This window comes from Sarcophilus harrisii, chromosome 1 (genome assembly GCF_902635505.1).
Source record: "Sarcophilus harrisii chromosome 1, mSarHar1.11, whole genome shotgun sequence".
Classification (NCBI taxonomy): Eukaryota; Metazoa; Chordata; class Mammalia; order Dasyuromorphia; family Dasyuridae; genus Sarcophilus; species Sarcophilus harrisii.
The window spans coordinates 716,238,028-716,263,810 of record NC_045426.1 but is presented as its reverse complement, the minus strand read 5'-3'; the positions used below and the strand labels follow the sequence as shown (position 1 = coordinate 716,263,810).

At 36.2% G+C, this 25,783-nt stretch overlaps 2 protein-coding genes across 2 annotated transcripts in view; one reads left to right on the top strand and one right to left on the bottom strand.

Moving 5' to 3' along the window:
- Positions 1–25,783, top strand: part of LOC100928103 (vomeronasal type-2 receptor 26-like) — a 441,302-nt gene that overhangs the window by 10,042 nt on the left and 405,477 nt on the right.
- LOC100913497 (vomeronasal type-2 receptor 26-like) lies at positions 1,376–19,699 on the bottom strand. The gene is given in 6 exon segments (XM_031949135.1): positions 1,376–1,927; positions 1,929–2,287; positions 8,392–8,515; positions 9,499–9,726; positions 13,067–13,870; positions 19,545–19,699. Coding segments are annotated over 6 exon segments (2,103 nt in total). The 5' UTR covers positions 19,581–19,699.

Sequence of the window (25,783 nt, the reverse complement as noted above, 5' to 3'; positions counted from 1 at the left end):
TTGGAAAAATAAAAAAAATTAAGTGATAAAAAATAAAAGTCATCAGCATATTGATGATAATTGAAACCATAGGAGCTATTGTCATGGACATTGTCATGTCAATTGTCATTGAAATAAAATGTCATGGAAGAGTAAGAAATAAAGCTGAAGACAGAATCTTGGAGGACACCAAAGTATAGCAGGATAATCAAGTGTGGTGTTCTCTTTTTTAAAATATAATAGTTCGCTCTGGGAGCAGGTTTCTTGGGTAGGTTTTCTGGAGGCAGCCTTAGTTTCAGTTTCAAGTAATAATCACTCAATGTAGCCAGGTGTTAAAAGTTCAGATCTTTTATTGCTTCCTCTAAAATAGCCCGGTTAGTTTTCTTGGTGGCCTGTCTCTCTGCTTGCTTCCAAGAGCTCCATCCGAATGTCTCCAAATCCAAAGGTTTATCCTTCAGCCTCCAGCCAGCACAAAGGTGGAAGATGGAATGAATCTGACTCCACCTCCAAGAGTGGGCTTGTGGGCTTCCTCCCAGAGTGCTTCAGCTTCTCTTCTTCCAAATATCTCCAGCCAGCACTAAGGTGAAAGTTGGAATGAATCTGTCTTGCCTCCAAGAGAGGACTTCTGGCTCTCAATCTCCCAGAGTGCCTCTGTGTCTGTCCCAGAGTGCCTCTTTGTCTATCCCAGAGTGCCCTCTGGCCCTAAGAGCTTCTTGCTTATAGGGGCTCTCTAAAGGTGTGAACACAAGCATTGTTTCTCTCAGTTCCACTTAGTACCTTGTTTCAAGTTAACATCTCCTTGTAAGATCAGATTAATCATACTGAACCATGATGCTAAATTAGATAATTATTGTCTCTATCAATTCTAATGACTTAACAGCTTGTAAGGATTCTAACAATCAAGATCCAAAAGAGGTGATAGAGGATTATCTGCTAGGTCAACTCAGTCAATGAACCCACAGTCAACAAGCATTAATTAAACATTTATTGTTCTAGGCACTCCAGTAAATATGGAGTTACATAGAAAGACAAAAGATAATCACCTCCCTCAAAAAGCTCACAATGTTCGGGGTGGCAACATGCAAATGATATATAACAAAAATATTTCTAAAGGGGAAAATGGAGATAATCACCAGAAGAAAATTAGTATCATTGAGACAGACATATTAAATGAAAAAAAGTTTCTGATAGATACATTTTCAGACAGCTTTTGTTCAAACACTTACCAGCATATCCTGGGTGTGTTTAGCAACTTAGCAGGGATTGAAAAAAAGAACCAGATGAAGGTTAAATAGCAATAAGTTCCCTAAACATAGGATTCTCACATTGATGAGGGTTGGTTTTGAAACTTTCTATGCTTCTGGCAGGAATTGTGAGGCAATATCCTAGAATAATTTCAGCCCTTAGAATGCACTTTTTTCTTTATCTGTTCTTGGATGTTCCTTTCTGGTCTCAATAGGATCACATGACACTTGGGAATAAAGATGCAGCCCAGTAAGCCAGCACTGGAGGCCAGGATGGAGAAGATCTCTACAACAACCATAGCTTTGCCCCTGGTGCTCTGGTACATGGGCAGGAAGGAGACCCAGACACTGCAGAACACCAGCATGCTGAAGGTGATGAATTTGGCTTCATTGAAGGTATCAGGCAGATTTCTGGCCAGGAAAGCCACCGTGAAGCTGCCCAGGGCCAGGAAGCCCATGTACCCCAGGAAAGAGTAGAAGGCAAAGTCAGAGCCTTCATTGCACTTAATGATGATGTGACTAGATTCAGAGTGTGGGTCTGTGTCAGGAAATGGGGGAGAAGTTCCCAGCCAGATCCCACAGAGAATCACCTGAACCCCAGAGAAGATGAGGACAACAGAGTTGGACATCCTGGATTGCATCCACGTCCTGATTCTCCTCCCTGGTGTTGTTACCCTGAAGGCCAGAACCACCATGATGTTTTTTTGCCAAAATGGAGGACACGGCCACTGTGAAAACCACTCCAAAAGTTGTTTGTCTGAGGAAGCAGGTGGTTGCAGTGGGACGTCCAAGGAAGAGCAGGGAGCAGAGGAGACAGAAGGTGAGGGAGATGAGGAGGATATAGCTGAGAGCCCGGTTATTGGCTTTGACTATGGGAGTGTCTCTGAACTTTATAAACACCCAGAGAACCAGGGCTGTTAGGAAAGAGAAGGAAACAGCTGTCAGTGCGAGAGTCATCCCCAAAGGTTCTGTAATATCCAGGAAGGTCACAACCTTGGACAAACAGTGATCGATCTCCTTATTTGGATACTCATCTTCTGGGCATTTCTCACAGTGGTCCACATCTGAACAGGAAAAGAACCCAGGCAGATCCACTCTTGTGCAGGAGGAGCTCCTGCTACGACTTCCTCTCTGAAATGACCTTCCATCTACTCTGTATAAATCCTATAATACTTTGCTACTCACACATTGTCTTGCCTATTAAAAGATGAATTCCTTAAGTGCAACAGCTTTTTTGCCTTTTTGTATGTCACCATTACTCTGTACTGATCCTAACACTTAGTAGGTGCTTGATGAACTCTAAAGCTTCTTTACTGTAAACCACATTTTGCTAGGCCTGGCTCATATTGTGATTAGGATAAAATATGAGCCAAATCTTAGCAAATCCCACTTAACCTGAATGGACTTCAGGAGATCATTTGTTATATAAGATTCACTGTAGTTTAATACTTTTAGGTGCTTTCTTAACATAAAAATTTGATACTAATGCCAATCCCTAAGTGAGTAAATCATGAATTAAATATCTACATTCAGATTGAATCCTATAGATTATTTCCTTTTTTTTCCCCCAGGACAACTCATTTCTATTCACAACTAAAGATAAGTAAACTTTTCTTTACTCTAAGACATAAGACTTCACTAGGTGAGTTGGGTTTGAGGGTGTGTTAGAATCCTAGTGTTAACTCAATGGAATTGATACAATGCTTATTGGTTCACACATTAGAGCAAATCCTTACAAGGTGTGAAGTCACCAATGTTGATAGAAACAATGCTTAAGTTAACACCTTTGAGAAATTCACACATTAGCTCACACATTAGTTCACACGTTTGGGAGATTTCAGGGTTCAGTATGAAATATCCAAATTCAAACCTCCCATAATCCCACTCTTAGAGGAGGAGTCAACTTTTGAGAGAGCATAAAAACTCTGAGCTCAGTCAGTCAGTAGAAAAGATTGAGAGGGGAGCATCAGTTTGAGATTGAGAAGCCACTAGTCGGAGTTGAGCTAGAGGCAGAAGCTGGAAGAGCTAAAGGACTAGTAATAAGAGCTCTGGGAACCAAGAGACAATAAATGGCTGTACTTAACCCTGGCTGTATTTGAGGTGATTATTACTCGGAACTGAAACTAAGGCTGCCTCCAGAAAATCTCCCCAAGAAACCTGCTCCCACAGAGAATCATCATATATTATACAAAAGAAGTGTTTTGTTTTTTTCCCTAACCCTATTATATTATTATATTAAAACTTTCTCAGGTCTTTGCTTTGGGTGTTAGAGGCAGCAAGGAATAAGGATGACTTGAGTACAAATCTAACCTCAGACCTTTATTAGGTGAATGATCTTGGCCAAGTTAATTAATATCTGTTTATGTCAATTTGCACACACATAAAAGAGAAATATTACCATTATGCAAGGTATTTGTAATGATTACATACTATAAAAATGAAGGAATATAATCACTAAACTTACAAACAGCAAATACTATAGCATTCATCTATTTAAAAAAAGTTAAATGAATTGCAAGTGGAAATAAATAGTAGGACAATAATAGTGGGGACTCTAATCTTCCTCTCTCAGAATTAGAGAAATCTAACCAAACAGTAAATGAGAAAGAAGTCATGGAAGTGAATAGAATTTTAGATAAGCTAAATAGAATAGATATCTGGAGAGAAGTGAATAAGAATTGACAAGAATATACATTTTCTCAGTGGTTTATGGTATCTTTTAAATAATGATCATATATGAGGACAGAAAAGCCAAAATATGAAATGCATCTTTTTCATATCATAAGGCCATAAAATTATAGTAAATAAAGGACCATAGAAACATAAAATTTAAATTAATTGGACACTAAACTACCTAATATTAAATAATGAGTAAGTTGAAAAATCATAGAAACAATAATTTCATTAGAGAATGAAAATAATAAAATAGCACAGAAAAACTTATGAGACATATCAAAAGTAATAAGAGTAATATTTTATATCTCTAATGATTACTGCAGTAGAGAGAATAAAAAATAGAAAAAGAGCACACCAATGAATTAGATATGCAACTTTTAAAATTACAAAAGAACAAACTAAGGAGCCCCAATTAGACCCTAAACTTGAAACCCTAAAATTGAGGGTAAAATTACTAATATTGGATATAAGAAAATCACTGAATTAATAAATAAAAATGGATTTGGTTTTAAAAAAATAAAATAAAAATATAATATATTGGCAGATATGATTTTAATGGGAGAAAAGGAAATCAAATAACTAGTATTAAAAATGAAAGGGATAAATATGCCACTAATGAAGGTGAAATTAAAGCAACTATAAGGAGTTATTTTGCTAAATTATGTCAATAAATTTAAGTGAAATGGAAGAATATTGACAAAAATAAAAACTGCCTGGACAAGCAGAAGGTGAAATAAAATATCTAAATAGATCTATTTTTGAAAAAGAAATTGAACAGATCATAAATGAAGTTCCCAAGAAAAAAACCTATGGCCAGATGGATTCAAAAGTGAATTCTATCAAATTAAGACCTAATTCCAGTATTAAACAATTGTTAATAATAGATAAAGAAGGGGTACTACCAAATTTCTTTTATGAAACAAATATGATGCTAAAATATAAAAAGGAAGAGTAAAAATAAAGAAGGAAAATTAAAGAACATGGATGTGAAAATCCTAATTAAAACAGTAATTAAAAAATGACAAAGTTTATACATTACAAAGATTTTAGATCATGAGCATGTGGGATTTATGTCAGGAATTCAAGGGTAATATAACAAAAATTATTAATATAATTGATGCAATCAATATTGAAACTTAAAATCATAAGATTATATCAATAGATATAGAGGAATGTTTTAATAAAGTATAAAATTCATTTCTATTTTAAAAAAATTTGGAAGTATAACTATAAATGGATTTTTTCTTAAATTGGTTAAAAAATAATTTTCCTAAACTATTAGCACCATTGTTTTTATTTTTTATTTCTTTTCTATTAAATCTTTTTATTTTCAAAACATATTCATTGATAATTTTTCTTTTTTACTGAAGTTTTTTTTTATTTTCAAAACATATGCAAGAATAATTTTTCAACATTGATCCTTGCAAAACTTTGTGTTCCAATTTTCCTCCCTTTCCCCCCACTTTCTCCCCTAGATGGCAAGTAATTCAATATATGTTAAATATGGTAAAATATAAGTTAAGTAAGTATAGACATACATATTTATACGATAATCTTGCTGCACAAGAAAAATCAAATCAAAAGGGGAGAAAATGAGAAAGAAAATAAAATGAAAGCAAATAACAACAAAAAGAATGAAAATTCTATGATTTAATTTACGCTCAGTTCCCAGAGTTCTCTCTCAGGGTGTAGACGGCTCTTATCAACACAAGATCATTGGAAATGGCCTGAATCATCTCATTGTTGAAAAGAACCACGTCCATCAGAATTGATCATTGTATAATCCTTTGTTGCCCCTTAACATGTTCAGAGTTCTTTTTGCTTCTTTTTTTAAAGTGTTGAGGTCTGCTCTTAAGGCAAAGTAACAGCCACTTTAGTTTGCCCTGGTGCCAGTGTTGCTGACTGACTTCTGATTCTGGGTAGGTGTGAACAGGTCTCATTTTTCTGGGGTTCAGGGGCTTACAATTTGCTTTTTATATTTGCTTTGGATGTCTCCCAGAAAACCTGCTGAACTACTGGCTTGTAATCAGGACAGAGCAGCCTAAGAGACTTGCAGAAGATTACCTGGTACCGAGATGCCACAATGCCCTGGCTCCTCACTCCAGCTCCTTGCCTCAGGCTCCCTGCACTATGGTCTGGGCTCAGTCGCCTCTCCCCCTGGCCAACTACAATGGACCTTTTCTGAAGTTCTTCCAAAATATCTTCTTCTGGAAATTTGTTGTACTTATGTGAATAATCTAGAAGCATTCCCAGTAACATCAGGTGTGAAAGAAGTATGCTCACTATCACAATATTATTCAATATTGTATTGGAAATTTTAGCAATAGCAACAAGAGAAAAAGTAATAGAAGAAATTAAAATGCACAATGAGGTGATCAAACTATTTCTTTTGTAAATGATATGATGATATACTTAGGAAATCCCTAATACAACTTAAAAGTTAAAAACAATTAATAGTTTTCACAAAATAACAGAATATAAAGCAAATTCACATAAATTATCAGCATTCCTATATATCACAAACATATTTGTGTTTAAGGGGAGCCATCTCTAAAGTAGGGGAAAGAAGAGGAAAACATTAATTTAGATGATAACAGATATTTTAAAAGGAATAGTAAGTTGTACATAATAGATTGGCTGTTTCGTGTGCAATCATTTTTATTGTTATTTTATGTAAAAGCTTGTTTTATTCCATAAATTAAAAATAAATAAATAAATAAAAATAAGCATACAAATGTTAACTAGTATTATTATTTGTCAATGCAGGTAGAGATGTCTTTTCTGAAAAGTACAATCTTAGAGTAAAAAAGCTCTAAGCAAAATAATAGCATTATTTTTAATCTTTGCATCTTCAGATCATGAAGTAGGTTTGAGGGTCCACAAACTTAAATGCTTTTTAAAAATCATTAATTTTTTTTTACCAATTCTACCTGAAATTTATCATTTCTTTCATTTTTAAATTAAAAAACACAATAACATGAGAAAGATCTCATTACCTTTACTGGTTGCAATGATACAAAAATGTTTAAGAACTATGGTCTTAGAAAGGCACAGGTGGCACATAGAGAAATTTAGTTTTCCCTGACTTGCAGAGTGAGTATTTGAAAAACAAAGCCTTCTGTTCTGAAAGACCAGATCCCTTTATATCATTCTGCCCCTCTCTGGACTAAGGACTGTAATTATCAGCTTTAAAATGTGTTAGTCCTCTTTGTGCATGTCTGTCACGAATTGTTCTGTATTTCAGACATGTACAAGAACCAAGTAACATGACTTAAAAGACAGAGGTCTAGACTTCAAGTCAGCAGACCTAGATTTTAGTCTTGGTACAGTCAGATTTGGAGGAGTCAAATCATCTCTAAAGGTTTCATAAATAAAGGTTTGAAAAGATGATGATGAAGATCCCTTCCACCTACAAGATTTTATAATTAGATCTCTAGCTACACCTCTCTTGGTTGGCAGTCAGACAGATATAGTACAGAAAAGGAGAGTTAAAGTTTTAAAGCACTGTATCTTCCACCCAGAGGAATTCTCACTCCTCCCCAGCTACACACAAAGTAAGAATCACCTCCTCCATTACGGATCAGTCCCAGCACTGTCTCTCATTCTCCATTTTCATTTACAACCCATCTGACTGGATCTTTTCTCTCATATTCTTCATTCTTCAAAACTTTATTTTCCCCCTGATTCTCATATTTTATATAACTTCATCTCCAAACTACTCAGCAACCTCAGAATCGCACTTAGAATCATATTACCTGGGTGCTAACATTCATTTAAGCCTTTCCACCAAACTGAGTCCCTTTCACCTGAGATCAGCTCCACCATTCCTACCTTGGTCAACTTCCTCTCCCATATTTTCCATCAGAAAAGGTACATGAAATTCTGTGCCCAGCTTCAGCTCCACAATATCACTTATGTTTATTGGCCCACGTGTCTAAATGCCAACCAGCTTCATTCACAGTATATTTTAACAATTGATTTTTAGGGGTAAAAACATGCATGTTAACTTATAAGTGAATGCACATTATCAACCTTTTCTACATCCTTTTCCTAAGTCTGAAAGACAAGCAAATCAAACTCTGATGAACAACATTGGCTTATTACCTCCGTGTAAATACACAGAAAATTTAAAATTTGCCTCTCAGAGGTGAGCATGAGCTATCCCCAGCACAGGCTTAATCCTCATATTACAATGCTTAGGCCCATAATGAGGACTGTGGTTTATGATCCACAAAGGAATAAGGCAAAACATCTATTATATACACAAACACACATATGTTTGTTACAATGTTGTGATATCACATACACTTTGGCTGTCAATCAGTATTCCAGCTATGTGTCCTAATCTCAGACATTTATCCTGGCTCTCCTTGATAGTTACATTCTATTACCAGAGAAATGATGTTACTCTGAGTTGCTATTATACCAAAAGCTCAATCACACACTGTTCAGTGCCGAAGTTTTTCCAGGGAACCCCCCCTCAGATACTTACCAGTTTGAGTGGAAACCTCGCCTTCTGGGCACTGAGAACATATGAAGCAGCAGACAGGCTTTCCCTCCTCAATTGTCTTCCTGTATCCAGGGTGACAGCTCTCACTGAACACAGACTGGGGGGTCTAAGTCATTAACAAGAAATTGGGGAGTAAATCACTAATTTGAGAAAACTTTGTGCTGGAGGTATAAGCCAAGGAAGTTTGTCCTCTAAAACAGCTTTGGACTTTATACTTGGATGATATGTCAAGGAGCATCACTAATGAAATGTTCAAGGGACCTCCTTTCTAGTCCTAATTCTCTCCCCCACTGTAGAACTTTGGCTTAAATAGTGAAATTTATTTTATTGGGTCAACTAATATAGGAGCACTGGTAATTTGGTTATTTTTACTCAGGAAAACATCCCAAACCCGTAGTGAAGCAACTCAGTGAAGATAACACTATGGCCCCTCCAGGTTACTCCTGGAGCCCAATAAAAAGATTGTAGCCTTGAACTTAAAACTCTAAATCATCAGTCCAAGAGTGAGTTAGGATGAGAATCTTTAGAGCTTTATAAGAACTAGAGTTCTATGGAAATGCCAATTATTAGAAAACATTTAGATATGTGGATAATTGGATGAAATATGTCCTTTCTATTAAGAGAAAATATCCTTTCCATAATAAACAAAAGATCCTTTCCATAAAAAAGAAAACTTTGCCCAGTGGCTGAATGAAATTTTATCTTCACTCAGGTGCACTGAGTTAGAGTTTTGCCACCACTCATGAAGATGCAGAAAATAGGACAAGAGCCATGTCTTTGGAATCAGAAGAACTTGCACCAATTAAAAGATTTCTGAACCTCCATTTTCTTAGCTGTCAAATAGAGGTGGACAAGATGACCTTTAAAGCATCTTTCTGTTCTATCTGTTAGGATATTTCATGTTGAAGTTTTAGGAAGTACATATGTGATTGTTTCCTCTTATCATCTAAAAGTTTGCTTCAAAGTCAAAAGAAAAAAGGAAGCTGGGTGATAGTCTCACTTAATAAATATGGGGTGTTGAGTGATGTAAATGTGTGAGAATTATTCTTGTGGCTAAATACATAAGTTCCCAGGTAAATTGTCTCTCACCTTTAAACCTAACCATCCCCAATCGATGACTTCTTCACCTATGGTGAAATCTTCACCAGGTGGAGCACTGGGGATGAAGTGGCCCACTTTCACCAGGAGTTCAGTATCATTAGGAAGAGACATATAGTTCTGAATGTCATATTGAGCCTCAGAGCTTCTTTTCTCATCCATAAACACCAGGTCACCAGCGCTGTTATTAAAGTGAATGTCCTTCAGAAATGAGTGAAGCTAAAGGGAAAAGAAATCTCCATCATTTCTTGGTGTCTGACGTCAGGGCTCTCCCAGAAGCAAGAGGTGTGCAGTGTATCAGATTCTGGGCTTGGTGATCTGAGGTTTGGGTCCCTCTTTGGAGGGTGATATATGGAGATAGAATTCTGCCTCACCCACTTATTAATTCTATGTCTGTGGGCAATTAACTCATCTTCTCTGGACTTAATAGAAACATCTGTAAAGTGAGGTCATGACATCCAATAAAACAAGATATCAAAGTGGATTTTTTAAAGTGTTATGAAAATTAAGTCTCTTATTCTTAATTGTCACAAATTTTTATTTATCATGAAAAGAAAATGGGCCTACACATGTTTAAAAAACAAATTTGCTCCTTATAAGAGAATCTGTGTGCTGAGGGAAAAGGTGATTTTGCAGATTGCTTGATTTTGGTGGAATCTGGCTAGTAGCTAAACCTATGTTCTTAGAAGGGGTATTTTATTAGAAAGGAACAAAAGAGAGAACCGATTTGATTACTTATTATAAATAATCAGTTTGAATATGTTGAACTGTATGCTCTACTTAGTCCTCTGTGTAAACATAATTTGAGAGTTTAAAGTCTCTGAGACTCTAAAGAATATAAATTCCCACAATGCCCCCTACAATGCCTGCACCATAACCAGCAAAGTTCGTTCATTTTAAACTTACTTTTCATTCATTTCATCTTCAAATCCTCACTAAAGCTATAGCTCCATGCTGAAAAATCATGATTCCTTTCTTACCCGTTCAGGGTTTGGCTCTACTTTCCCCCATATTTCCTAGTTTATTGATTATGGTGGAGAAGGCAGAACTCCTTGCTCCCTATAACTACTTTTGGATCAACAACATTTACTGAGCAACTTCTATTTTTACTATCACAGTGTCCCAATCCCTGTCCAGCAATAGAAATCTCCGAAAATGACCACTGTATTCTTTGAGAAGCAGCCAGAAAAGGCTATTGGTTTGACTCACTCACAAAATATGTTGTAGAACTTTTTGAAACCTCTATGAAGAAAGAGCATCAAGGAGCTGTGGTTTTGCAGATAACAGTTTCCTTGGACAAATGTATATCACACAACCTTTTCTCTTTGAAGTGATTTTTTTCCCACTATGTCCATAGAGACAATGTGTATTTGTGGCTGAGTGCGTCCTGGTGCTTCCAGAGTTGGACAGTTTGAACACTGAACTTATGAAATATTTGGTAAGGGGAATATTTAAAGGGAATCATATTTAGTGAAATTCAGGTCATGTTGATTTTAAAATATATACATGAAATTCAGTTCAAAATATTAATAGAAAGCTGAATATACAAAACTGGAGATCAACAGAGAGATGAGGGTTAGCTAAGAAGATTCAAGATTATTATCTTATGAGTAAGTTGAATCGTAAAACAAAGTACACAGTTATAGCAACCTATGTGGTGATCAAATATGATAGACTTAGATGTCAGCAATATAATTATCTGTAATATTGTCTCTAAAACATAATATTCTCTGGGAGCAGTTTTCTTGGGGGGTTTCTGGGAGCAGCCTTTGTTTCAGTTCAATAATCACCCCAAATGGAGTCAGGGGTTAAAGTCCAAATCCTTTATTATCTCTTTTCATAGTCTTGTCTCCTTCACTTGGGGCTCGGCTAGCTTTCTAGAGGCCTTCCGGATCTTGGTTTCAGTGTTCTCCACAGGACAGCCTGCCACCACTTCTCTGTCTTCCTTAGTTCTGATTCTGGCTGAGCTTGTCCGAGCTTATATCCTCTCTAATCATAAGTGTGAATGAATATTGTGGAAGTATAGTAAGTGCTAAGTACATGTACTGAACTACAGAACTGTTAAATCCCATGCTAAATAATCATTCTCTCTATCACTTCCACTGACTTAGCACCTTGTTTCAAGTTCTGGCCCATAACAATTATCTAAGGCAATTCCAAAAGACTTGTGATGGTAAATGTCTTCCATGTCCAGAGAAAGAACTATGGAATCTGAATTCAGATCAAAACATGGTATTTTCACTTTTTAAATTTTTAATTTTTTCTTTCTCATAATTTCTCCCTTTTATTCTTAGACTTCTTTCAAAACATGATCAATATGGAAATATGTTTTACATGATTGTATAGGTATAGCCTATATTGGATTATTTGCTGTCCTGAGAATAGGTAGAGGAAGGGAGTGAGGAAGAAAAATCTAGAACTCGAAATCTTACAAAAATAAATGTTGAAAACTATTTTTCATGTCACTGGAAAAAAATACCATTAAGTGATATAAAAATGAAAGAGTCACCAGCATATTGATGATAACTGAAACCATAGGAACTATTAGGATCACCAAATCTCAAGGAAGAGCACAAAAGAGAATGGATGACAGAATCTTGGGAGACACCCAACAGCAGGACAGTCAAGATCCAAAAGAGACTCTGGAAGATTATCTGCTAGGTCAAATGTGAGTCCACAGTCAACAAGTATTGATTAAGTACTTAGTATATTCTAGGCACTCTCTTAAACATGGAGTTATATAGAAATGCAAATGACAATCCCTTCACTCAAGAAATTCATAATGTTGGGGGTGACAATGTGCAGATAATTTGTACCAAAAAGATACCTAAAGGGGAGAATGGAAATATTTACCAGAAGAAAATCAGTCTCATTAAAATCTATTAAGAAAAAAACTGCCTAAAGAAAGTGAAATTAAATCTGGAATTGAAGCTAGTAAAGACAGAAAATGTAAGAAAGGAGGGAGAGAAGTTCAGTCACAGGGGGCCGTCAATGAAAACACTAGGGAGGTGAAGGTTTTTGTGTGAGAAACTCTAAGGTAACCTGTGTCACTGGATCTCAAAGTACATGTTTAAGACATAAGGAGATTGGAAAGATATGGGGTGAATCAAATAATAAAAGAACTTTCAATCAATGTAGAGGATTTCCATTTGATAGTGGAGATTAAAGGAAGATATTGGAGTTAGGATTAAGTATATGAAATGTTATAGAGATAAAAGTAAAGTGCTTTGTACGTTCCAAAAATATTTTCACAGACATAAGTTGGGTGAAGCTATTCCAGGTGGCTATGAAATGATTCATGAGAACAAAATCCAGAATTTTAGTTGGTTAAAGCTTAATATGTGCTAACATTCTGTCCAGACAGCCCCACAAAGCTAAAAATAGCACAGAGAATGAAGTCAGATATAATTTCCAGAAAACGCATTTTAATGGCTCCACTGTATATTTTTCTGCTTAAATCAATTGTACATTTTAAAGATTTTGTGAGACCCTACCATATGTTCCATTCAAAATGTCAAGAGTCAGTATTGGACAGAACCAATTTTTAAGGGAACCTTACCTGCCAAGGATGAGGCAGCCAGCTCTCTCCAGCTTTCTCAGAGGCAATCTCTGATTTTGTCAAAAGCATTTCATGCAGGGCCCAAGCCACAGCATACACGGCATTGTAGATGGTATAACTCAATCCAGACATAGTCATGTCAAAAACGAATATAGGCAAAGCCTCCAAGGTAGCATTTGGTGCACAATTCTCTTGTCCCAGATCGTCATATCTTTTCTTGCACCAGAAAACTGACAACCAGAAATCCTTAAGCACAATGTCCTCTGGGTCTTTGTTAGGCTTGATTGAGTTGAGGAAAGACTTAAAACCAGGAACCTCACTGGTCAGGTATTTAAATGTAAGAGCTCCATAAAAATTGTAACTCTCAAAAGTGCTGGATCTCATAGTGATGTCCCAGTGAGAAGTGGCGATCCACACTTTTAATGTTGAAAAAAGGAAAATTTGTGAATATCTCAAAATCATCAATGAATCTGTGTCACCATGAATCACAATTACCCTTGATGGAGATGCCATTATCCTAGGCATGAAAGTCAATTCAGATTCTTCATGTCGTCTTTCACTGACGGGGACTTTCTCGGTGAAGGCCGCACAGACATCATGCTTTGCCATCTCCCCTGTCACTGCCCGGAGGAATTCCTCACCCCTGAGATCATCTGTGGTCACCAGACCTATCCAAGTCCATTTAAAGTGGACCAGTACCTGGACTATGCCTCGGTACAAGGAGGAGTCCCTGGGAGCCATCTGGTAGAGAGAAGGGAACTGGGCCTTGTCACTCAGGATGGAATCAAACGGGCCAAAGCTGAGCTGACAATAGAGAAACATGGAAAGTGAACATGGTAGTAAAAAAAAGACTCGAGGAAAATTATAAATTCTCATCAAGTAATTTTTTTCTTTATGGGGACAAATGCAGTGGATTTAGAATGCACCCCCCTTTTAAATAGCTTTTTATTTACAAGTTCTATGCATGGGTAATTTTACAGCATTGACAATTGCCAAACCTTTTGTTCCAATTTTTCCCCTCCTTCCCCCCAATCCCCTCCCCTAGATGGCAGGATGACCACAACATGTTAAATATGCTAAAGTATAAATTAGATACAAAATAAGTATACATTACACCCCCTTTTATAGGAGAATTTTAACCAATACAAATTTCTAGTTTTATCCTTGCCATTTATCTACTTGCTAAATACAAAAGAGTTCTCTGATTCTCACATTATTACCACTTCAACTAGGAAGTCTTTTGAATCCTTCCCAAATATAATAAAATGTGTTTGCTCTTGGCTCAAAATTTGCTTTTTATAGAAAAACCATCAGATTTCAGTCACAGACATGATGTCATATTTTTTGTGTGTTGCATATCTTTATTAATTCCAAAATATGATAATATTACTTTAAAAAAATAAAAGTTGTGCTTAAAATAATGTAATAGTTGCCTCTGATTGTGGAGTGTGAATTTTACTTGTTTAAAGTAAATATAGATTCTCATTCAGTGCATTTTTCTACAAATTTCACATATTCACATATTAAACCAGAAGTCAGAATTGGCATATCTTATTGTGCAATGATTTGTTTTATGTTTTCAAATTATATGCAATATATATAACAGTTTTATGTTATGGAATTATATGCAATGTAGATGGTATAACTTAGTCCAGACATAGTCATGTCAAAAACGAATATAGGCAAGATACATGACTATCAATATAAAACTGTTGCACCAATCTTTTTCTTCAATTGCCATTTAATGGTGTTATACTTTGACCACAGTAAGTACTAAAAAGATCAAAATCAAATGCAGTCTTATAATCCTTAGACCACAATTGAGTGACATATTGTGACATCCCTCCAGGGATCACTTTTCCCATTCCCATTCAATCATCCAGTTGGTTCTCCAAGTAGCTGTTGTTAACTACTCTCTCTCATTCCTTTGCAAAGATGGATAAGGGCAGGACATTATGGTGGTTTCTAATATTCTTAGTCATGGGTTCCAAATGGATTCCTCATTGATCTTCAACTAGAATTCAATGGTTTCAGATAAGGAATTTACTAAACAGAAATTTCAAAAAATAGTTCTACATATTCATCCTAACCACGGCCCACTCTTTCCTTACAAGTCAGAACTCAGAACTCCCATTGTGTCATCCTCACAAAATTGCTCTTCAGTGTGGCTCTCTGCTGGGTTCCAAGACTTAGGAGCTTTCTTTGTCTTCATCATTTATTAGTGTATCTTTCACCTCCCACTGCAGAAGTTCATGTCACTGCTGCTTAACAAAAACACTGTTAGTGTCACCAGTGTACAGTGCTGGGAGTGATGATGGGAACTCCTATTTTTCTGACTTTTCAGCATTCATAAAGTCCTACCATGAACCTTCCCCTTTTCCCCTTAAGAGCAATTATCTCTCAAGAATTCCTTACTCCAGGGTAGCTAGGTGGAGCAGTGGATAGAACACCAGCCCTGAAGTCAGGAGGACTTGATCTGGCCTCAGACATTTAACACTTCCTAGCTGTGTGACCCTGGGCAAGTCAACCGCAATAGCCTCAGCAAACAAACAAACAAAAATTCCTTACTCATAGATGGAATACCACTTCAACAGTCTGGGACTGGAATCCATAATTCTGAAGGGATTTCTTATGTAATACATAAGTACAAAGATTAGTCAATTTATTTTAGCCAAACACAATTTATCTTATGTACTTCTATATAATTACCAATAGCTATTGAGATCTTTAAAAATTTTAATGACTTATTTACATCTGATTTGCTGTTGATTTCCATAGTCAGCTGCAATGTTATCTGTAACTACATTGTTACTGAGTAAATATTCCTTTTGACTGGCAGTGAGTTTGTGAACATCACACAATGAATGGCATTACTAAAATATTCCAAGACTCAGTAAAAATGTTTTATCAAAATAATCCTTATACTAAACTGTTAGACAATGAAGAAAATTTTGGTATAATTTGCTCATATTTGAACCAATCATTTGACAAAATCTCACTCTGTAATCTCATATTTTGAGCGATACCAGGCATCAGAGAGGAATTTCAATTTAATTCCATTATTTTATGGGAAAGAAAACTAGGTTTCAGTGAGATTACACCAAGCCACAAAGTCATAAAATTAGTAAATAGTTGAGATTAGATTTTAATCCAGTCCTCTGAACCAAGAAAAAATGTGCATTCCATTATACTAAGGTACTTCATGCTATTCCTGTAGAAGAGATGGGAAAATATGAGAAAATGATTCAATAAAATTTTGGATAAATTAGATATGATAGATGTTTGAAGAGAAGTGGAATACATTATATTAGTACACAATAATAATTGCAAAAAAGGGGGATTAGAGAGGATTCTGGGAAGATGGAAGAATAGAGTGAAAATGCCAAGCTCTCCATATTTCCTCCAAAAAGAAGTCAAAATTGTGTCTCACGGTGAGCATAGAATAGTTAAAAACAAATAAGAGTTTGAGTAAAATAGTGGTCCATCCTGGACAAGCAGAAAATATATGAAGAAAAATACCAGGACATAGGTGAATTGTAAACACCTGCAGACCAATTCCCCTGAAACAGCAAGTTGTGAGTTCTGTGGCGAACTGGGTGGGATGGTAGCCTCTTCCCCAGCCAAAGGCATTTCACCTCCCAGAGAGTGTGAGGACTTTTTAGATGGATAAAATTATATTTGAATAATTGGAGAAATATTAATTATTCGTGGGTAGGAAGGGCCAATAAAACAAAAATGACATTACCAAAACTAATTTAAAGAAGCAATATCATACCAACTAAATAACCAAAAAGGTATGTTATCGATAAGGAAAAAAATCACAAAACTTATTTGGAAGAACATAAAGTCAAGAATGTCACAGAAACAAATAAAAGAAAGACAGGAGATTTAGCAGTATGAGATCTTAAACTATATTATCAGATAATAATTATCAAAATTATCAGGTACTGGCTAAGAAATAGAAAGATAAGTGGAATAGAGTAGACATACAACTTACAGCCACAAATAAATATAATAACTTTGTATTTGTCAAGTATTAAGATTTGGGGATCTAAAGTTATTATTTGGTAAAAATTGTGGGGAAAACTGGAAAACACTATGGCAGAAACTTGACAGAGACCAGTATTTTTCACCCTATACCAGGATGGGATAAAAATGCTTACCTGACCTAGATATACAAAGAGATATTTAAGAAAAGTAGAAGAACCTGGAACATATTGTTTATGAGTTGAATAATTTTTGAGTAAACAAGAGATAGAATAGTTAATGTAAAATAAATGATTTGATTACATTGTGATAAAATTTTTATACAAATAAAATAAATGTAACCAAGATCAAAAGGAAAGTAGAAAATTGGGGGGGGGGATTTACAAAGTTTCTCAAATATAGGTGTCAGTTTTCCCATCTTTAAAGAACTTTGTCAAATCTATAAGAGTATAAGTCATTCCCCAATTGATACAAGTTTATAAAGAAGCATTTTTTCATTGAAGAAATCAAAACAATTTGTAGTTTCATGAAAAATGTTCTAAGTCAGTATAGATTAGAAACATGCAAATTAAAACAACCTTGGGATATCATTTTACATCTACCATATTGGCTAAAATAATAGAAAGAGAAAGTGACAAATGTTGGAGGGGATATAGAAAATATGGAGACTAATTCATATTTGAAAGGAGTAACAAGTTGCCGTTAATATAGTTATATAGCAAGTATGATTATCTTTGTCATTATGCTGTGTTGGGGAAATACTTGTTTTATTCCATAAAAAATTTAAATCAGACAATTTAGTGGTTTTCTCTGACACAGAAACATGTATTGTACATTGTATATGTGTTTTGTTCAAAGGCTTTGGAAATGATAATATATATTTAAATATATATATATCTAGCAGTTTACACAAATAGGGACATTTTGATGTTTCAAGTAACATTAGATTCTTATAAAGAGCACTAATTTTTAAACATCAGATATTAATCATAGTGGTTAAGATCAGTATATATTTCTGCACAATGATTACATCTCACTATCATTTTAACAGTTATATGCTACTAAAATAGATGAAAAGTACATGAATCTTAGAGACCATGAAAAACAGTTATCACCATGGGAATAGTAGCCATACCATGGTATTCCTCAGCTTCCATTTTATGTTATTTTTGATTATAGAGAATCTAAAAGGAGTAAAATCAGAATCTGTCATGTAATCCCTAGGTAACCCATTGAATCACATATCTATAACACTTGCTCAGAATCCACTTCCTTTACTCCCATTCAATTATCAAGCTGGTTCTCAATGGGCTGGCTACTACTATATAATCTGTCTCTCAGAATCCACTTTCTTTACTCCCATTCAGTTATCAAGCTGGTTCTCTGTGGGCTGGCTACTACTAAATAATCTCTCTCTCCCTCTCTTTCTCTCTCTCTCTTGCTGTGTGTGTGTGTGTGTGTGTGTGTGTGTGTGTGTGTATTCAATCCTTCCTCTTTCTTCCTCTCTCTCTGACTTGCTAAAAATGATGGGTCAAGATAGGAAATTATGCAAATTTCCAGTCTTTTAATTATGAGCCCCATATGCTATGTTCTTCCTTGGTTATCAGGCAGACCTTATTAGCTTTACTAAGCAGATATAACAAGGATAGTTCCACCTAACATTTCACCTAAGCATGGACACATTCTTCACTTACACTCAAGGTTCCTGAGGAGAATTGGCTCTAACTGAGAAAATAGCTGTGGCCCAGAGATTAATTCCCACCTGCTTCCTGGCTGTCCTTTTTCCTCTTTGTGGAGTCCTCATGAAATCTCACTTCTGGGTCACTCTCTGCTTAGTTCCAAAGATTAATTTGCTTATAGAATTTTCAAGCTTCCTTTCTTTGTGTTTCATTTGTAAAAACTGATATCTTATACTGCTTGAGAGAGACACATTGATTCCACTGTACAGGAGTAGTAATAAGAGGAAATCCAGCTGTTATACTTTTTCTAAGTTCATAAGATCATTAGGTGGAAACTTTCTCCTTCCCCCTTAAAAACAATTATTTCTTAGGGATCTCTTACCCCAGATTCAAATACCACTTGACTGACTTGCTATTAGAGGGCACAATTATGTACTGGTTTACTTAATACAGAAATACTGGTTATTTAAAACATAAAGCTAGAGTGATTTCATCTTTTTGCAATCAAACACAATTTATTTTATGTCTTCTCATTTGCTGACCCAAAACCCATACAGTCTTTTAAACTGATTATTTACATCTGCTTTATGCTGCATTGATTTTTATATTCAACTTAATTGTCTTCCGTGATTTCAATGTCACAGAGCATACAATCATTTGAACTGAAAGAGTTTGTGAACTTTGCAAAATGAATGTTATTTTTAGGATATAACAAGACTCAATAAAAATGACATCAATATTACTCTTAAAAAAGACTATAAGATAATGGAAAATCTGTGGTTATACTTTACTCATATTTGAGCAAATCCCACCTGTGGGAAGTTGTAGAGCTCCAGTAGAGTCCCCATCTGGACAGACAGAGCTGAGGTGGCTCCTCCAATGACAGCCACAGACTTGTCCTGTCTTCTGCAGCTGAAATTAGGAACTAACTTACCCTCTCCAGTCAACCACCTCAGGGAGCTCTCCAAGGTTCTCTCATCGCTATGGTAAGCATTATAGACATAGAATCCCAGAGAAATGTTGGGCAACAGAACAGGGTCCCTGTTTATCTCCTCCACAGCAAACCTTATGGTCAAAGCCTGCTGGTAGTTTTTGTGGAGCCACCTGAGTGAGAGAGAATCAGAAAGCACCAACAAAATCTGAATAGAAAATACATTTCAGAAGGAAAACTTTCTCAATTTCTCCAGTTCATTTTGTGCTTACAATAACAATAATAGGGACTAATATTTATATTGCCTGTTTCTGTATTCAGAAATTAATAATTAGTATTTGTTTAACTCTTAAGACAATGTATTACTATTATCCTGAAAATGGAAAACTTAGAGAAATAGAGGCAAACTAATTTGTCCAGAGTCACACAGCTGGTAAGTGGTTGAAACTGGATTTAAACCCATCTTCCTCACTTGAAATCTGTCCTTATAAGCACTGTTGTACCTTTGTGCCCAAAGCTGATTATAAATAACAGGATCCATTAATCTTGTACTCTTCTCTCTGTGTGATTATTATTGTGTTTATGTCTATTTGCTTTGACGTCCTTATTTGAATATCTGCCAACCTCACTCATTTATACAACTATTTGAGCAAATAAGATGGATATCAGTGATTCAAATGGTCCATGTTCCCAGAGGACTCTATGAGACTATAATGGAGGAAGAAATGCCCCCAAGTTTTTAATCCAGGAGATATTTGAACATGCATAATAGAGAAAAATGGAGGAATGATGATTAGAGGGGAGTTCTCTTCCAAATGAAGATATAAAAAGGCTTCCTGATTTTTATCCTAGATCTTGAAGGATACGCTTTAATCATCTACCAAGCATCTATTATGTGCAAGCTGCGGCAGTAGGCATTAAGAACTTGAAGTAAAAAATTGAAAAAATCTTGGAGACTCTCTGAAATGAATGGAATGCTGGGTCTGGTTGCAGAATTTAAATCCATTCTCAGACCCTGAGCAAGTCACATAAATGCCGGTGTGCCTCAGTTTCCTCCCAAATAAAAATTGGCATAATAATAGCTATTCTCTGGAAGGATGGTTGTGAGGATCAAATGAGACAATAATTGTACAACTTAACAGGAGCAGTGAGCACACTATGTGGCACTTTGCCAGCACTATGAGTAGTGGGTATTATGTACAGGAGAGCTATATATAATTACCATCATTATCACTGAGGAGAAACCTGAATAAAGGAGGATCAGAAGCAGTTAGAACATTAGAAGCTTGTCCCATTTGTTCACTCAATATTTGCAATCAGACCTTCCCAATAGGTTTTTCTTCCAAGACCAAATCTTACCCAGGCCTTCATTCCATTCTCCCCTCTGATTTCTCATTGTTCTTAAAGCTGTAGGAGAGAAGAGAGTCAAAGTTTCCTAAAAGACTGTCCCTTGTAACCAGTCTTTACCCAGACAAACTACATCAAAGAGCTCTTCTGTTGATGCTGATATTCTCCAGAAGATTTACAATCTGGAAATGTTTCTCTGTCAGCTCCCCCTTTTAAGAAAAAACAGAAGTTTTCTGAGCAGAAGTAGCCGAGAAGAAAGTCCTTCAATCTTTCCCTCCACCCTTGTGTTCACAACCAAACTGATTTTATCTGCAAGAAGCAACTCTTTTTCCCCATGAGAAGTTTCCTGCCAACTCTTTGAGAATCTGAGATGCTGAGTCCATTCTTTCCACTTTTTATCAGCTGTCCCTCAAACCCAAAGGCCGACCTTCACAAAGTCTTTCTTGGCTCTCTGCGCAGCTAGTGCCTTCCTCACCTGGTATTCATTTTATTCTCTTTGTATTTTTAAAGAAATTTGTTTTTCTTTCCATTAGCATGAAAGATCCTTAAAAGCAGGAACTCTCACATTCTTATTCTTATATCACCAGAGTGTAGCATAGCACTCAGCACTGGTAGGTGATGATAAATGCCAGTTAAATTAATAAATTTATTTCTAGATCACTCATATTCTCTGCAGTTAAAATAAGGCACTGCCGATTGTTTTTTTTTATCTCCATTCAGGATTATGTTTCATAAGGAAAGTAGATCAAAGGCAAAAAAGGAAATAGGCTTCACAGCACTTCACTTATATACCAGTAACATTTCCTCCCCCTAAAGTTAACCATTCTCTCTTCAACAATGAGAGGATTCAAACCAGTTCCAATTGTTCAGTGATGAAGAGAGCCACCTACATCCAGAGAGAAGACTGTGGGACTGAGTGGGGATCCCAACATAGGATTTTCATGTTTTCTGTTGATGTTTGCTTGCATTTTGTTCTCTTTCTCAGGTTTTTATTATAGAGCTGATTTTTCTTATGCAGCAAGATAAACTATATAAATATGTACACCTATATTGGATTTAACATATACTTTAATATATTTAACATGTATTGGTCTACTGCCATCTAAGGGAGGGAGTAGGAAGAAAAGGAAAAAATTTGGAACAGAAAGTTTTGCAAGGGTCAATGTTGAAAATTTACCCATGCATATATTTTGTAAATAAAAAGCTTTAATAAAAAACAAATTAATTAAAACAAAATAAAGTTAACTTTTATCATCCCTCTCAGACAGAGAATAATGAAAGGTTAAAGGGAAGATACTCATCTTCAAATATTCAAGAAACATAAATGATTGAGTATATAAGAGCTAGCAATCACATGCTTTGAGGTTTTCAAAATGCTTTATATATGTGATCTGATTTGATCCTCAGAAGCATCCTGGGAAGTAAGTACTGTTATTATCCACAAGAAGGCACAGCAAAGTTGAGTGTTTTTCCCTACATCCCAAAATTAATGAATATCTGAGACAGGATTTCACTGAAATATTTTTGACTCGGGGAAACAGAATTTTTCCTTACAACTAAAGGTTATATAATTGGAGAGAAGGGTAGGGAATAACACAAAATGAAATAGAAAAATGCAAAGGTACCTCGATAATGAAACAGTGAGAGTGAGAAAAAAACAGATACAAGAATCATAGAGACAGAGATCTAGAGGAAGAAGTCAGAATGTCAATCTGAATGGATCACTGGCATTTTTCCATAATCCATCTCCCATAACCTTGTCACAGAGTCCTGTTTACTCTTTAACTCCTTATCCACTTTGCAGTGAAGCTCCTTGGAGAAAGAAACAATATGGAAAAGCAATGTGTGTGTGTGTGTGTGTGTGTGTGTGCGCCGTGAGTGTGGGTTTAAGTTTAAAACCCACCTTCTCCACTCCAGTTCATGATGTGTAGATTCACAGAGGTTTTCATTTACATTATACTGCACTTACATCTGTCTGTACTGCCAGACAAAGAGTTGCTGCTCCTCAGGATGCAACAGGAGCAGAGCCCAGACAAAATTACAGACTCTGACTCGTCTTAAGAACAATGTTCACACAGTCTCGTAAAATGCAAAGAGACCCAATTCCTTTTTGTTTCCTTCTTGGCTTCAGCAGAACTTCTCTTGAAAAACAAACACTGAACCCTCACACATCCCTTGAGGGAAAAAGCAGATCTCTTCACAGGCGCTTGAATACGACAGGCATTTCATGATCAGCTTTTTCTATCTCTAAAGAATTGCGTTTACTATGACTTGTTTCCAAACATTCCTCTGTCATCACAAAAATAGGAAACATTAATGACCTCCCCCAGGGGTCCCCTTGCAGCTTAGACAGCCATGTTAGGGTTCTCTAGAGTGGGACACAAAAACATCCTTTTATAGTGAAAGTATATACATGAAGAATGAGAATGTGAAAGGTGGAGAAACAAATTACAGTGAATCCTAGTGACCCTTATCTCTGAGACTTCTCAAGTGCAGGGCCCCTGTGGAGGGAATAAGTGCAGCAAGAAAAGGTAGAGAAACTGAGATAGAGACAGAACTAAGAAAAGGAGATATATCAAGACAGAGACAAAGAAAGAAACAAAGTCAGAGAGAAACTGAAACAAAAAGGACAATGATTTAAAGTGGAAAAAAGAAAAAGATAGAGACAGAGAGACCAAGAAAAAGAATATTCTTTATCTTTAAAGATGAAAATTAATTTTAAAAAAGTCAAAAAGGGCAGGGGAGGATGGAATTATAACTTCACATAGTAATTGAAGCTTCCCTGTGAACCTCATCGTTAAAAAGAGAATGCTTTGAAAAATCACCACAGTGACTCTTTCATAGAGAGACCTACTTATTGATGATTCCTGCAGTTCTTGCTAGGCTGGTTTGCAAAAGCTGCTGCCCTTGTAAAACTACTCACTCTCACTGAATACAAAGGGAGAAAGCTTCCGATCATAAGATCCCCATCTCTGGTGAGGCTGGGGCTGATTTTGGAAAAGCATTGGGGCTTTTCACTCCTACACACTGAAGTAGGAAGCTGTAGGAACAATGTCAAGAACAGGGTGGAAAACAGCCAGAAAGTGGTTCTCTGGATGTAAAGCACAATATTCCTAAATGTCAGACAAAGTCCCAAATCTTGGAGGAACCAAAGAGCTGCCTGAACCAAAGGAAAGTCAATTGCTTCCATCACTGAATGTCGGGGAACTGTCCAGCACCTGAGATATTGTAGCTGTTCCATCTTAAATACTCCATGTATAACTGAAGAAATATGAGTGGGGACTTTGTCCAAAATAAGGACATTGATGCAAGATTAAGGGCTGCATTTATGAGGCTCCTCTGGCTATTTGATAGCACGGTGTTTTTCAATATCCTTGTAGTTAGGTAAGGAAGGAGCCACTTCTTTTGCACATAAAGAGACATCAGGGATCATCAAGAGCTTGCTTGGAGTATCTCCAGCTGTGTCTCTGCATCCAAGGGAAAACAGAAATGGAATAATATGTTTTAACCTCTCCCCACCATTTCCCAGCAGAGCTCACAGGAGGAGTGAAACTGTAGAGTCCCACTGACCTGTTTTCAACTTGGTGTACTGATATGTATTTCTGGGTGAGAACAGGGCTTCAGAGATTCTATGTCTGCCCCATGTTACTTCTTCAGGAAAAATGCTCTGCTAGGGCATCCTGTAACTGGCTATACCAGATAGGACTCACTGAACAAACATCACCATTTTCAGGTCAGGTCAGTACTGAGAGCTGACCATTGATGGCTTCAAAATCCAACCATGCTTTGAATGTGTACCTGAGCTCATGTACCCACAATTCAGCATAATCACTTCCTATGTCCCATCTCTCACCATGCTCAAATCATAAAAGTATAGAGGTAATAGTTGTCTAGTGCATCTGTATCAAACAGAATTTCCTTTCACAAAGATTAGCCTTTGAGAGATAACATTGCCTCAAGTTCTCCACCTTAGTACTTCATATTTACAAACTTTTGGGATACGAATTTTCTCCCTAGAACATAGAATCATGGAACTTATAATGAGAAGAGACTTCAAAATCTACCTAATTTTTTCATCTCCATTTTAAAGATATGGAAACTGAGGCCCATAGAGGTAAAGTAACACATCAGGGTATTTAATAAGCAGCAGATAAATCATTCGTGTTCAGGGGATATGATTTCAAGTACAGAGCTATCTCTACTGGGAATTTTCTTCTGTTGTCAATGTCCTCTATTAGAACTACTTCCAGTTATGACTTTGTATGTCAAGAAATTTCTCTTCTAGAACCATCTTTAAGGGAACATTAACAAATAAATGGAGACTTATGTCAGAATTTCAGCACCTGAGAGAAAATCAGCTGAAAGAGGAGAGAAGAGAATAAATCTGATGCATCCTAAGTCATTAGTTGGGAGTCCATGGAGTGCCACTATTGGTGCTGGTCCTGAGCATCCCTGGCATCATGGGATACCAAGTCCAGTGGGATGATACAGGGATGCCCAGGTTGGAGTCAGCTAGGTTTTGTAGTGGGAGGAACATTCCTATATATTGAAGCAGGAAGCTGCAGAATCAGTATCAAAATTAGGGTAGAAAACAGCCAGGAAAGGTCTTTCTGAATGTGAAATAGGTTGTGCAATGGATAGAGTATTGTTCTTATATCAGTTCAGAACTGATGTAAATATCCTGAAATACTTCAGACACTGATCTGCTCTATTACTTAACTTTGCCTAGTTTAACTTGTGTGATCTGTAAAAGGGGATAATAATAACACCTAC